Source organism: Diplotaxodon limnothrissa, linkage group LG11 (genome assembly GCF_057381915.1).
Source record: "Diplotaxodon limnothrissa isolate DT_005_m linkage group LG11, D_limnothrissa_male_GT1.1, whole genome shotgun sequence".
Lineage (NCBI taxonomy): Eukaryota > Metazoa > Chordata > Actinopteri > Cichliformes > Cichlidae > Diplotaxodon > Diplotaxodon limnothrissa.
In genome coordinates, this window is record NC_140606.1 from 22,666,733 (window position 1) to 22,681,949 (window position 15,217).

The following is a 15,217-nucleotide window of genomic DNA, read 5'->3' on the forward strand; positions in this document are numbered from 1 at the left end:
TTCTGTGTTCCACCTGAGCTTGCGGCAAATTACACAGTGGTGGATGACTGAACTGATGCTCCGTTTCCCACCAACAATCCAGAAGCCAGCGGATCTCATGGCTCCCTCTGTGAAATGGCGCCCCTGGTGCTGCACCTGTTGGTGGTAGTGTCGGATTAGTAAAGTAGTTAAATGGTGGTTGCCTGGGATGATAATGGGGTGTGCTTCGTCGCTTTCCATGCTGGCTTGTGAAAGGCGACCACCAACCCTGAGACAGTCTGCATTGTCTTTGAAAGGAGAGAGTTTTCTGAGAAGGCTCTGTTTTGGAATGTCTTTTTGGGCTTGAAGACATGTGAAGATGTCAGGGTAAACCTCGTGTTGAAGACCACTCAGAACAACGCTCTTTGCCTTACTGTAATCTTCTGGACTAAGACTTTTGCAGATATGCCAGCCATGACACCCTTTTGGGGGAGTGCTATTCCTGTAACACCTTGCAACATGAATGAGCCTTGCTATTGCTCTCAACAGTGACCCCCAAGTAGAGAAAGACGCAAATCGTCTCGTTTCGAGGAAAGAAGCCACGACATTGGTTGAAAGTGATGTCACTGTTGGACGGATCTCAGGATCTGATTCAGGATTGACTAGTTCAAAGGTATGTTTAGTCACTTCAGGAGTTGCTCTCAGTAGGTAATCTGGTCCTTTGAGCCATGTGCTTGATGAGAGTGCACTAGCTGGGATTGATCTTGAAGCTATGTCGGCTGGGTTAAGCTCTGTTGGAACGTAGTTCCACTGCTCTGGGTTGGACGATTTTCGAATCCTCTGTACGCGATTGCATACATAGACGTAGAATCGTCTGGATTCATTCTGTATGTATCCAAGTACCACTCTGCTGTCTGTGAAAAATCTTGTAGAATGGAAGGGAACATCAATTTCCTCTGTGATAATGTCAGCAATCTCGACAGCAAGAACAGCTGCACATAGCTCGAGCCTGGGGATTGTTATTTCTTGCTGCGGTGCGAGTTTTGCTTTGCCAAACATGAATCCCAGTTCATTGTTGCCTTCTGAGTCTGTTAGCTTGACATAGGCTACTGCAGCGATAGCTTTTGTAGACGCGTCACAGAATATACAGAGCTCCCTTTTTTCTGCACCATTGAAGGATATAGAGGTGTACATTCTCGGTATTCTGACTTCTTCGAGAAGTTTCAGGGACTCTTTCCATGCACTCCACTCTTGGAGCAACTTTTCTGGGAGTGGATCATCCCATTGACATATGTCTGTGGAAAGTTCTCTAAGGAGAGCTCTGCCTTTGATGCTGACCGGAGCTGCAAACCCGAGAGGGTCAAACAGACTGTTGACAACTGAAAGTACCCCTCTGCGGGTATAGGGCTTCTCAGCAGTGGACGCTTGAAACGTGAATTTGTCTGTTGCAATGTCCCAGCTTATTCCAAGGCTTCTTTGCATAGGTGGAATGTCAGCTCCTAAGTCGAGGTCTTTTAGACCTTTGGCTAGATCGTTTTTGTGGAATGCCTTCATTACGTCCACGTCATTGGATGCAATCTTGTGTAGCCTCAGATTAGATGAAGCCATAGTGTCTTGAGCGTTTTGCATAACAACAATGGCATCAGTACTTGATTGGAAGGAGGCAAGACAATCATCTACGTAAAAATGTCGTTCCACCAGATGTTGTGTAGTGATGTCTTGCTTGTCTCGGTCCTCTGATGCCCTTCTGAGTCCGTAAGTTGCAACCGCGGGCGACGGGCTGTTGCCAAAGACATGTACAGTCATTCTGTATTCCACGATCGGTTGATCCATGTCATTGTTTTGGTGCCAGAGGAATCTCAAAAAGTTCCGGTGGTCCTCCCTGACCACGAAGCAATGGAACATTTGTTTGATATCGGCTGTGACTGCCACCTTTTCTTCACGGAGTCGCATCAACACACCCAACAAGCTATTGTTGAGGTTGGGCCCAGTAAGAAGAACATCGTTGAGGGATACTCCATTGTGTTGTGCGCTTGAGTCGAAGACAATGCGTATTTGTTCCGGTTTGCGCGGGTGGTACACGCCGAAGAAGGGGAGGTACCAGCACTCTTCTTCTTTAGTGAGTGGTGGCGCTATCTCAGCGTGGCCATTGTCAAACAAAGTTTGCATAAAGTCTGTAAACTGACCTTTTACCTGAGGGCGTTTGTTCAGCATGTGGCGTACTGATGTAAGGCGTTGCATAGCCTGCCGCTTATTGTTCGGCAGCCGTGGCCTGGGTGTACGAAAAGGTAGTGGCGCGACCCAACTGTTAGCACTGTCCTGGTAGACTTCCTTATCCATTATCTGTAAAAAGGCCCTTTCCTCCTGTGAGTAGCCGAGGCTCTCGTCCAAACTTGTTTGTTTGAAAACTGTTTCTCCAATCGAAGAGTGCTTTCTTCGCATTGGGGTGTTGACCTTGTTGTAGCCTTGCGAGTTGAAACTTTCCTTTACCTGAATGGCATTTTTGCATGGAAGGAAGTGACTTGGACGACCATTGTCTAAGATGTTCGTTTTGAAAATGTTAGCACGCACGGGTTTGTGAGCTCCACCCAGGCAAACGTTGCCAATGATCACCCATCCAAGAGCTAGCTTCTGTGCAAATGGCGCATTTGGAGGTCCATTGCGCTGGTCGAGAACTTTGTGTGCTTGAATAACGTCCCTTCCAATGAGCAGCAGGATCTGAGCACTCTGGTCGAGAGCCGGGATTTCGGTTGCGATTTCCTGAAGGTGGGTGTGGTTTCGAGCAGCTTCAGCTGTGGGAATCTCACTGCGATTGTCGGGTAGCATATCACACTCGATAAGTGTCTGGAGCTCAAGACGTGACGTGCAATCTGCCGATTCCACAATGAAGTTAAAAGCTCTCCTCCCTGTCACTTCCTCCAATCCAGCACAGGTTCTCAATTTATATGGAAATGAGTTTCTTGTGATGCCAAATGTGTCAAAAACCGATGATTTTGCGAGTGACCTGTTGCTTTGGTCGTCTAGGATGGCATAGGCCTTAAGTTTCTTTTCAGGTGAGTTCTTTGGGTAAATGAACACAAGGCAGATCTTGGCACATGAGTGACTTTCAAATTCACTTCCACATACTTGTGTGCATGTCGAGATAGCTGTGGGCCGTGCTGCATTGCGCTCCCCGCCGTCAACTGTTACTGGCTCTGCAATAGTAGCTGTCGCAGTAGTCGTTGATGCCAGTCCCGGATGAAGAGCTGTAATGTGTAATTTTGAATCACATTCTGTACAATGTATTTCTGACTTACATGTCTTTGCCTGGTGGTTTGTAGAAGCACAGCATCTGAAGCATATCATGTTTTTCTTGAGATAGGCCTTTCGCTCCTCCAGTGGCATTTCCCTGAATGCTCTGCATTTTTTGAGAGCATGAGGTCTTTTGTGGATAGGACATTCCTTATTTGGGTCCTCAATGTTTGTAGGAGTTGATTTCGGCTCCGTACTGACAACTTCGGTTCTGATAACTGAGATAGGTTCTCTTTTAGCGTGTTTTTCGTAAAGTTTATTCGTCTTTGAAAGGGCAGGAGGAGGCGGCACAGACTGCCTAAAGCTGGGGTCGTTGCGCATTTTTGCTTCTCTACTGATGAAGGCCACAAATGCAGAGAATGGTGGAAATGACACGCAATGGTCCTCTTTGTATTTAGAACCATAGTTCATCCATTTTTCTTGCATAGCATAGGGGAGTTTTTCCACCACTGGATTAATGCCTCTCGCTGTATCGAGGTAGAGTAGACCTGGAATGTAACCTTCACTCTTTGCGGCATCTATTTCTAGGAGCAGGTCCTGTAGTTCTCTCAACAGTTGTGGATCTTTGTATGAGATTTTTGGGAAACGGTCCAATCTGTCGAGCAGTGCGTTCTCTATAGCTTCGGGGGAGCCGTAGCACTCATTTAATCTTTCCCACACCTTAGCAAGTCCTTCAGAGGGATTGTTAATATGCACAGCTCTTAAACGATATGCATATTGCACTGATTCTGTGCCAAGCCATTTAATCAGCAAATCCAGTTCCTCACTGGCCGTTAGGTTTAAGTCACAAATTGCATTCTCAAACGAAGATTTCCATCCCCAGTAATCTCCTGCCTTGTCACTGAACCTTCGGAGGCCACCGGTGAGTAAGTCGCGTCTTGCAAGAAACCTGGCTATGTCAGAAATGTTTCCTTGTTGCATGCTCACCTTATGTTCAAATCTCGGTGAAGTACCTGGTGACATTTTCTGCATTAATTTCGGAGACTGGGAAACGTTTTCTCCTTTGTCAGTACTCAGAGGTTGAAGGACATATTCCTTTAAGGTGTCCGACCTGGTTGGCTCTTGTTTTGGCGTGAGGAATGTGACATTTGGTGCAGGCATTGAATTATACTCGGTATGGCCAATTGGGCTTGTGCTGTCTTTGATGATGAGCTGGTCTTTCACATAGTTAAAGGTGCGTTCCAAAGTGTCAACCCTTTGAGGTACACTCACGTGTTCTTCTTCAAGATCATTGACTGCTGTTTCAAAAACTATTGCTTCGGCGTGTGCCGCTTCCGCGTCACGTTCTTGTTGGAGGGCTTGTAATGTGGCCTCTAGACGTGTTTCCTCTACTTTAAGCTCTGCTTTCTTAACTTGCATTTCGATTTCCTTTTTAGCGTATTCAGCTCTTTTGCGTGCTGCTTCAGCTTTGGCTCGAGCGTTTAGGGCGGCCATACTGGCAGATGACCTACTTGTACCTTTTGACCCATATGATTTCTCTGAACGGACAGATGATGCTTTATCTTGTCTTGCTTCAGACATGGTTGATGTAGCTGAGTTGACGTAACATCCAAAGGTTGTCTTGTAGAAGGACGCTTTTTCACTATTCTGCCCTCACTGATACACTGGATACAGTTATGCAGATAGATAAACTCCTCGACAACTGACAGGTGTATCGTCCCTTTTATTGACGCTGCCTTCAATTATCAACGGAGTGAAACTACAAACAGAAGAAATAAGCAATATTCAGCCTATATATTCACACGATAATGCAAATCAGTTGGCTAAACTAGCTAACATTGGAAAGAAAGTAAATCTGAATACAGTACACCTTTAACCATAAAAGTGCATAAATAATAGCCAATATAGTTGCATTAACTCTTGTTCAACTTAAATACTCACAAGCGATGCTTTCTGTAAAACAACGAAGAGGATGGATGCAGATGTTTATCTGAACAACATGCTGAGTCAGTCTTTTCTCAAAGTGTGCTGCATTACTAACTCTACAGCTAATAACAAACAAATCTTGGCATGAAAGAACTGTAGCGACTCTTGCTGGTGGGAAGAAGAACTACACCAGCACACAGGTCAAAAGTGCCTGCCTCAAATACAAAGTAGGACCTGTGTAAAACAAGGGGGGGAAAGGACTTTGTGCAATTTATTAAGGTTAAAACTCACAAAAACCCATGCATGGAGTATGATACTCTTAACTTTATGAAGGGATTAATGGGGAAAAGTTCAGAAATGTTGTGCAATTGGTTTAGTTAGCAGGTCATTACTGAATCTGACTGTTCATGAAACAAAGGCACAAAGAGACAGACAAAAATATATATCGTTTGTTTTGCCATTGAAGATATTGTATCAAAAGGGCTCCCCCCTCCCCCTCTGGAGCATGGTCTCGTGAAAACATCCTCTCCTGGGGCTTGCAAACCAGTAAATGAATCACCCAGCTTGGAAGTGGAAGTACCCTGACCTCACTAAGCATACTTCTGTCCTTAGATCTGAATGGAGACTAGGGTGGCCACACTGAATACATGAGTAAAGAAGGGCTGTTAAAAATGGGAATACATTTATTCAAATGTTATGCACAGCATTACAAAGCAGGTGACTGAAAAGGTTCTCCACTAAACTGTGAAGGATTCAGATTTCAAAGGGATTCCCTATCCTGTGGATCATAGGGTTGGGGATGACGGGGAGGATGTGAAGATAGCAGTACAGTGACTTTCCATGCTTGTGCACAAATCTGCCATGGGAAACTTTGGAGAAACAGGTTCTTGGTTTTAAACTCTGTGTTTCTTTAAAGAGAGACACGGTCGTGGTAAATCCTCTCTGAAAGCTATATAGAAGGCTTAGAACAACTCTGTTCATTTTAACTATTCAAAGCAGGAGTAAGACTTTGAGAAAACTGAATTTTTGTCTTGAGATCTTTCAGCACCTTTATTGGCTTCCCTTTGTTGTTTGCCTTTGTTTTCTGCAGGAATCAACTTTTTGAATCGTTTGTTGTGAATTGGCTGTTTATCACACATTCTTTTCAGTGCCATTGTTTCTGAATTCCTTACTTTCCTCTCCTCACTCCACACTGTTTTCCACCTTTAAATATATTCAAAGATTAACTACAGAGCAGACTGTCAAGTTTTAGTTTTTTTTTACCTTTCTTGCCAGCTTTTACATTTTTTTTGTCTTTGTCCTCGCTCCCATTCTAGTTTTCCCCATGCCATCTAAATACCAGCACAGAGAAATAAAAAAAAGTAAAAAAGCCGCTTTTCCTGCATTCTCAAGGCATTGATTCTCCAAAACCTCCACTGGCACACAGGAGTTAACTGCATAGTTCCTCCAATGCAAACCAGATGTGAGGCACTAATGTATGGCAGCATTTTTTTTTTTCTTCAAAGGAAGACAAATGTAGGCCAAAAATGTAGCCTTTTGACCATCTGCACACAGTGGTACAAAAATACATTCAGATTCAGTTCACTTCCAAGCTTTCCCTCATGGTGGTTGGGACAGCACTGTATGATTTATTGTTTGGTGTTGGTGGAGTATTGTGGAACACTCGGATTGAGATTGGCTTCTGGAAACGGAGCGGTGACGTGTGACAATTGCATTTTCAGCTGGGTTCTTCTTCACGGAGTTTTGTGATCCATGCACACATGGAGGCCCTCTAGCTAACACATCCTCAACTCTCAGTTGGGCCAAGTGACTGTCAGACTGTGAAAAATTTATGTTTTAAGTATAGCTAAATTAAGTGCAGTATGTGCTGGGCTTTTGTTTATCTTTTGTACACACATAAATCATTGTGTCAGATCCTTTTAATGAAGGACTCCAGAAGGTTTGAGATACAGTTCTTTCAAGCCAGCTGATATTCACTTGTAGCTTTTCCCTAATACTGCTGTGTGCACAACACAACAGACTGAAGGCTAATATTAAAAGACATTAAGTCATTTCCCACACTGGTCATTAAAAGCTGCCAAGAATGGACAAATTACAAAGGCCATGGTGACATTTGCTGTTGCAGGTACTCATTTTCTTCCTTTATGTTTATGATGTTGGCTTTAACTTGAGCCTTCTGTCGCCTCCCACTCCACACCAGGCGGTGTTTAAATGCTCAGAGGCAATAACAGGTTAGCCTTCCAGTGTCTGGTCCTGCACCCTGTACTCTGTTGTCAAGTCTGACCCATGCTTCCACAGAAGAGCAGTCTCAGGTGACCTCACACCAGACCATATCTACGTCTCTCTGCCCTGCCACATCTTTCTCAACCATGTTGTTGAAAGAAACTCAGCAGAAGAAAGTGTCTCTGTGTACCTTTATATTCAGATGCTCCTCTAATGTACTGAGAATGTGGGTGGCCCAAGATTTCCTCTAATGAAAGACGGAGAGTGCAAAAATGACAACAGATCTAGTGGAGCCACTGGTTATCTACCAATAGCATCTTAACAGTGGCTTGGTGCCGACCCCATCAAATAAACTCTGATGACTGCAGAGTTTATTGCAGAGATTGCAGTTTGGATTTCTTGCTAAGAGTCTGCATAACAGCTACACTAAACAGCGGCATATTTGACTAAACTGTCAGTTCATTGTGGTGGATTTTTTTGCTACTTTTAAGTAAGCAAAGTTGTTGCTTAACACTAGAATTAAAGTGTTTTTTTGTATTTCCAAAACCAGCACTTATATGCTTGTTTAAATAAGCACATCTGTCTTTGAATAGAGCTGCAGCATTATCTCTCATTCATGAGCAATTTCCTTCTCTTCCTGTGATAAGACTCAGTGTGTCCTTTTGATTGCTGGACTTTATTTATCTGATCTAGTGAAAGCCAACAGGAACAGCGCACCAAACAACTGACTAATTTAGCAAATACATAGCAAAGTCCAACCCTGTTTTTGTTTTATTACAACCTAAATATTTCTGACCACTTTCAATGATCCTCACAAAAACAGCCATACTGATGGGATTTCGTTTGTTGAGTGACTTGTGGATTTGGAACATTTTCCCAGAAGGTCTAGTTGCGAGTCACTTGAAAAGAAAACAGAATGCAGTTCTTGTGACATTGTGTCATAAACCTAAGCTCTGAACCATTAAAAGAAATCTTCATTGTGCAATTCATACTTTGACTGCATTAGTCACCATAATGAAATTCTTCCTTGGTTTTGAGGAACTGGAATGAATGAACTCATCTCCATCAGGCTCTTTTCATATAGCCACTGGATGGAGACACAATTGTTTTCACAAGTGTTTTTCTTGCTAATGTGCTTTATTTTTCATATGCTCAAGTAGGCTCTAAAACGATATACTGAAATTTCTCCTATCTCAAAGCCAGAAAAGGCTTACTGTGTTTGGAAGATGTCCAGGCAGCAGACAGGACACAATGTGATCATATGTGTTTATCCAAATGCAGCTGTTTCACTTTTTCTCTAATTTATTGTAAGACTTTTGTAAGACAACATGCATTTTGCTTTTTATCTCACACTCTTTGCTCATTATCTGTTTTTGGGCTTCATTTCTACTTCATCACTGTCTCTGGAACCTTTATAGATGGTGTACTACTTGAAGGTGACCCGCACAAAACACACTCCAACTAGTTTGTGAGTCTTTTTACTGCCGAAAGATTCAGTCAGTTAAAGTGATTGAGTGGCTTTTGTTGCTACTACTTTTTCAAAGTAAATCAGGCTTTACTCTCCACAGTAAAATCCACACATTACAAGTATCCACTTGGATTTAAAAGCACACATGTCACAAAGGACGTATAAACACAGACCTACAATAACAAACAGCAGTTGCTCTTATGCTTAAATGGCTTCTTCTTAACTACTTTATTGCATGCATGCCTCATATTACAATGTAACCACAACTTTTCTGTAATTTCCACCTTAAAATTAAACAGAACAATTTTAAAATATGCTCCTAAAGTGTCACTGCTGTGCCACGGCCGTGATGCTATTTCCTCCAGTTGTCATGCTGGCTTATCTTGGTCCAACCAGTCACACTGCTTCTGCACTGGCACTATTATTAATCTTTGATATGTGACATTTCCCCATTAACTGTTTAATAAAATAGTCATAAAATGTGTTTTTCTCATTCTTGTTGCTGAAAATTGATTCAGTAGTTTCTCTGTTAATGTGGAGTATATGTATATATCTTTACATATATAAATAACTATAGGAGTGTTTATTACAGATCATACACAGCCATCTGCTTTCTGTGGTCAAGATGAACTCTGTCCCCAGTTGGTGTAGCATGATGTCAGGAGATATTTTACAAACATGTTCTCCAGATAAGCTGCAGAGGACAAGGGACAGATTTCGCACATTTGTTCCCAGCAGGCTGTGTGACTGTTCATTTGGAATTAACCAGAGCATATGCAAAGTTTGGGCTGGGGATTAACAGGCCTGCCTGTGGGACTGGACAGGGTGTTTGCTAGCTCTTCAGTGACCAACCATGACTATGTTGCTCAGCAACAGGATACAGTCTGCATGCTCTGGTTGGTCTGTTGCTTTGTGGTGTCTCACAACTGACCCTGAACTTGACCTCCTGATGCCAATCATGGATGGCTGTAATGACTATTAGAATGTGGCCTTGGCATTCTTCTGCTATCTTATAGCCTGATATACGAAAACAAGTCTGAAGGTCTGTTTGTAGCAAGTTTAAACCCAACTATAATTCTATAGTTGCGTTTTGATATGTGGTTGGAGCAAGAGCAATTATTGCAAGTTCATCCTTGGCATAGTATGAATTTGCAATTCATTTTACAGAAATTTATTAGATTTTATCTTTTGGGGTGACTGAGAGTTTGGTTGATAATGGTACTAGAAACTAAGGGCAAAACATTAGAGACCCCTGTGTCTCAAATGTTTTTGAGAGAGTTTTAAGATGACAGTTGACTGTCAGCTCTCAAACAATACCATTTTTAAACTTAACTCGTACAAGTTTATTCTAAATATGACTGTGACATTCCTGCAGAATCAACTTCACCGACCCCGCTGCTGAAACGAATGTTGCTTTGAAAATCTAGAGAATGGTATGCATCGTTGTCTGCCTAAAGTCTCTTTCTGAAGAAGCACTATATTTGAACTTTCGGCAATAATTTTGGGCCTATGTCGATTCAGTGGCGATTTTCCTGAAAAGCCCACACTTTTCCCAGGGGAATGAGTTCAGTCACACTTCTGGTATTTTTGAACATTATTAACCCAGAGTGGGGCTTTTAGTCACTTGGTACTGTACACAAAGGCAATGGAACTCTGCCAGAAAGCTAGTATATACAGTAGTAGATACACAGCCCTCTCCCTGTGAGAACTGACTTTCAGAGTAGAGTTCACTGCGGCTGTCTCACCATCTTCTCTTCTCTTCTCTTCTCTTCTCTTCTCTTCTCTTCTCTTCTCTTCTCTTCTCTTCTCTTCTCTTCTCTTCTCTTCTCTTCTCTTCTCTTCTCTTCTCTTCTCTTTTGATTAGTGGCCAACAATTTCTGCATGCAGTCACGTCTTAAGCCATCACTGCAGGGTCAGTGCACTGACGTCATGCCCCTCTCTGTGAGAGTCTGTGCTGTTAGAACTTCATTTTAGGCTTTGGATTGGTATTTGAAGTAAATCACTTCACTGTAACACTACAAGTCCTGGGAGTAAAAAAAAACAGCCTTTGTTCTGATTCTTGAAGTATTACATGCAATATATTTGTACTTGGTTCTGGAAAATTTTGCAATTACTTCTAATGTTCATCTGTGCTCCACTGAGTTCTTTGGATACTTAACCCTAAACTAGTTTTTAGACAGGGAAACTAGACAAACCTAAAAAAAAAAAAAAGGCAGACTGTTTAGTACTCTTTAAGGAATCGAAGTGTAAACATCTCACTTCTCTACTTTAACAACTTCTATATACTTTATTATCATAATGGACAGATCATGTATGAATATGAAACAGGCAATAAATACGTGTGTGATTTGCTGTGGAAATTTAATCTGATATCAGACGTCATAGCACTGACTCTCTGGCTTTGTGAGTCATGCCTCATCCCGTACCTTTGCCTGGAAAGCAGTGCCAGGTATGTTAACGTGACGTGCAGATAATATTAAGGTCGCAGTGCTGCTTTTGAGCTTTATACTTTGCTGATCTAATCCTGACGTTGTAGTTATGTGGGCCAATGGCAGCCGTTTCTTAGATGGATGGTGTATCAAATGTACATAAATATAGTGTTAAAACACAACAGAACCACAGCTGCTTATTCTGATCTTTTCGCATAAGCCCCAGAATTTAAGACATTCAGTCATTAAATTAGAGTGACATGGCAGTGTAGTGATGTGCGCCCGTTCATACACATGTCCAAAGCGGCAGAGACGGTTGAAACTTGAGAGGCTGAGACTATTTTTTTCTTTGATGGTGGATCCTGTGTGACTTGGCTTTGTTCTTTTTTTCCCCCTTTGGTACAAAAAATGTCAGTATGTGTACTTACACGCCTCCTTTGGGATTTGTGTGTAATATGCTTGTGTGCATGCAGCCGTGGGTGTTTTTCTAAGGGTGTGGGTGTAAGACAGGCAGCAATGGAGCAGTTTAAAGTTTGATTGATTGTCTTATCAACGATGATTGTTGTTACTGGGTGGTGGGAATGAATAGCCAGCACTAGAGCCTGCCAGAGGGCGGTATAGCTTATCACTGGGCTTTTCTCCAGCCATGTTGTAATGTTTTGGCAACCTGATACTGTTACCATAATGCTCACACAATGTTGTTCTGTCACTTTGTTGTTCACTCAGTCATGATCAAGGGTGCTTTCGTACAACGGAAACCATATTCATAGACAGTTACTGCCTATTATCTATAAGGCACACACTGTAGCTGCATCTTGTCCTGCAAGGAAGCCACTTGCTGAGCAGTTGTGTTCAGACATACACACACAAACACACTTTCAAACGCTTCACCAGATTTCTGTATCTGTTGGTGGTCCATGCTATATACAAAAAAAAAACCTTGCATCATAAATATTTACACGCACGTGGATTTCATGTGATGTGCGCAGATATACTACGTCTTTCTGTCATAATCGCAGCAGAGGTTGTTCAGTTTGGCGTTTTACTCGTTAGCTTGCGCTTCATAGAAACAGGAAGGTGTTTTACTCAAAGACAGCAAGTGACAGCTCCCTCTTTTGCCCCCTTCCCTCTGCACCTACCACACACTTTCATCACACAGTAATAAAACGTTAAAAGGCATTTTGAACTGCTCTAACTCCCTCCCTCACTCCTTTCCCTGCGTCTCTTTCCACTTGCTCCCACTTGCGCTGTGTATTTTGTTTGAGCTCAGCTCCATTGCTGGTACAAGCTGAAGTATTTACAGCATAAATATTGGCAGTGAAAGTCTACACTGATGTTCGGCTGCTGTGATGGAAAAGGTGATTGAATCATTCTTGAGCACGCTCCCTCCTTGTTCCCTTCTCTTGTGATTTTATTGTTTGTTCTCACTTTTGCTTTTTAGCATTTTACTTTAGAATCATTGATGACCTGAATGCATCTTTTCTCTATTTTAGGAAATTACGATGACTGACCGATTTGACTGTGACAATTGCAAAGAATCGCTGTATGGCCGCAAGTACATCCAGTCTAATGACAGCCCCTACTGCATCCCCTGCTATGACACCTTGTTCTCGAACACATGTGACGAGTGCAAAGAACTGATTGGCCATGACGCAAGGGTAAGGCATCCATTTCAACGTGACCCAACATGCAATCAGCTATGTGCTCGACAACAAGAGTAACAAGTGAAATATTTTTTTAGATTTGCAGTTGAAAAGCATTCGATAGTTGTTATAAAAAGATAAAAACATGATTGTATATATAGGATTTCCTTATGTAATAAACTACTAATAATGATCTACCTCTTTCCACAGTGTGGACTTTGTATTAACTGTTTAAACAAAGATAAATCACACAAAATAACTACTCCAATGAGCTTTATGCCATTTTTACAGTGTTTGGACATGGCTTTGAATGGCTAAAACAGAAGTTATGTCATGTTAATGATGCATAATTCATAGTAAACGAGGCGTGATCTATATATTTTGCGTAGCAAGACATTGTAGAGGCTAATTTAACAAGCAATTATGCAGGTAATTTCCACAGAAGTCCATAAATGCCAACTAACTAATTTTGAGATAGTAAAAATGCAGCATTAGGCAATGTCTATTTCTTCCCCACAATCAAGTTAAAATGTAATCCTCCCTCAGTGGAAAACACTAATATGAAGTGGATCAGCTAAAGCCAATATGGTCCATAATGGAGTCAAATAAGTGGAGTTATGACACAGTGCTTGATAGTTTACTTAGCTAAAACATTCCATTCAGTTATCAACACCCTTAAGAGGGGTAAATGAAAAATAAAGCCAGCATTTTCCTGGCTTAAAGCCCTGTATACAATGAATTCACTCCACATGCCTGACCAATAAAATCACAGTCATGCACATGTGCAACCTACTTGTCACTGCATATACAGACATTTGACCTAGCCCAGGACTAAACTCCTCAATGCTCATGCTATAAACACAAATTATTTTTTAGTATTTTTGTTATCCCCTTAGTTTATATGCCTGGAAATGTCACTTCATTTCTTGGACACATTTGTAAGTGTATGAAATGACTTTCAGTGTCCTTGCCTTTTCTTTGCTCTGCTGCCAGGAACTCTTTTATGAAGACCGGCATTACCATGAGCACTGCTTCCGTTGCTTCCGCTGCGATCGCTCTCTGGCAGATGAACCCTTCACTAGCCAGGATGATGCACTGCTCTGCAATGACTGCTACTGTAATGAATTCTCCTCCAAGTGTGTAGCCTGTGACAAGATTGTCATGCCAGGTATGTGTGGATGCTGCAATGTTTCTGTGCAAAGGGACTTTGAAGATGAAATGTGCATTACAGTCTTTTTTCTAAATTTTGTTTGTAACAGTTTACAGTTTTTATTTTTTGTGTCTGTATGAAGTATGCTTCCAGTGGCATTTAGAAAAGTAAAGTTGTGGGGCATTTTGAAACATGAGCCGAGCCATAAGATGAAATTCAATAAAATAGAAAAACATTGTCATAAAATATGATACCTTACTAACCCCCTCCTCCTTGTCCCTCCTTTTATTTTTATGTATTCCACTTGTTTCAAATTGAAAAGTTAAAATATAGGCACATCATTTTAAAAGAACTGTAAGATGGTAAACTCCAGAAAGCAGGGTCAAATGAAAAGTGTAAAGTCAAAATTATAGAAAAAGGCGAAACAGGATGGATTTAGAAAAAAGGATGACCAATGATAAAGAGGCAAAGACGAGGCTTGAATAGTCTGCTTGTATTGACATGTTTAAACTAGATCCCAATGGCTGACAGACTGGAAGTAAACTGATCATATCAGTAGAGAAAGCTGCAAATTCCAGTCCCCGGTACTATCTTTATCAGCCCTCATAATCTACAAATAATTCAAGGAAGACTTTGGCTTCCCCCAATTACTCCTCTTTTTTATTCAGTATTATGTAAGACAAATTTACAGGGACACTTACTTCATCCTGTTTCATTTTTGTGCGTCCAGTTGCCATCATTTGTCATCAAATAACATAAACACCTGTAAAAAACAGAAGCATACTTATCATTGTGTAATAGCTGAATGATAGCCTTAGTGCTAGCGACTTGAGGAGAAAAGCACAGTTTACACTGAATCAGTATAAAGATTCCACAGAAACTGTTTTGGTTATCAAGATTGTTCTGATAAAAGTACTGAAATTATTCCATTGCCAAAGATCATCAACCAGATGTTGTGCAGTCGCAGACAATGGTCCTCTTCTTCACTTCTGAAAATCATTTAGCGTTTCTGTTGTTGTGGCGACTGAAGTCTTGCATAAGTTCTTTTCTATTTTTCAGACAGACAAAACATACAAGATATGTTCTGCTTCACCTAAAAAAACACCAAAAAGTTTAAGTGATTTAACTTTTACCTAAGCTAACTGATATCATTTTGAGTTTTTGGTCTCTGGCTATAAACTCAGACACC

General features: G+C 41.5%; 1 protein-coding gene across 1 annotated transcript in view; it reads left to right on the forward strand.

The window, feature by feature from the left end:
- Nucleotides 1-15,217, forward strand: part of fhl3a (four and a half LIM domains 3a) — a 34,043-nt gene that overhangs the window by 15,500 nt on the left and 3,326 nt on the right. Inside the window, exons 2-3 of the mRNA XM_085365366.1 lie at nt 12,729-12,893; nt 13,872-14,046. Coding sequence (XP_085221492.1) covers nt 12,738-12,893; nt 13,872-14,046 — 331 coding nt within the window. The 5' untranslated portion in view covers nt 12,729-12,737. The remainder of the gene's footprint in view (nt 1-12,728; nt 12,894-13,871; nt 14,047-15,217) is intronic.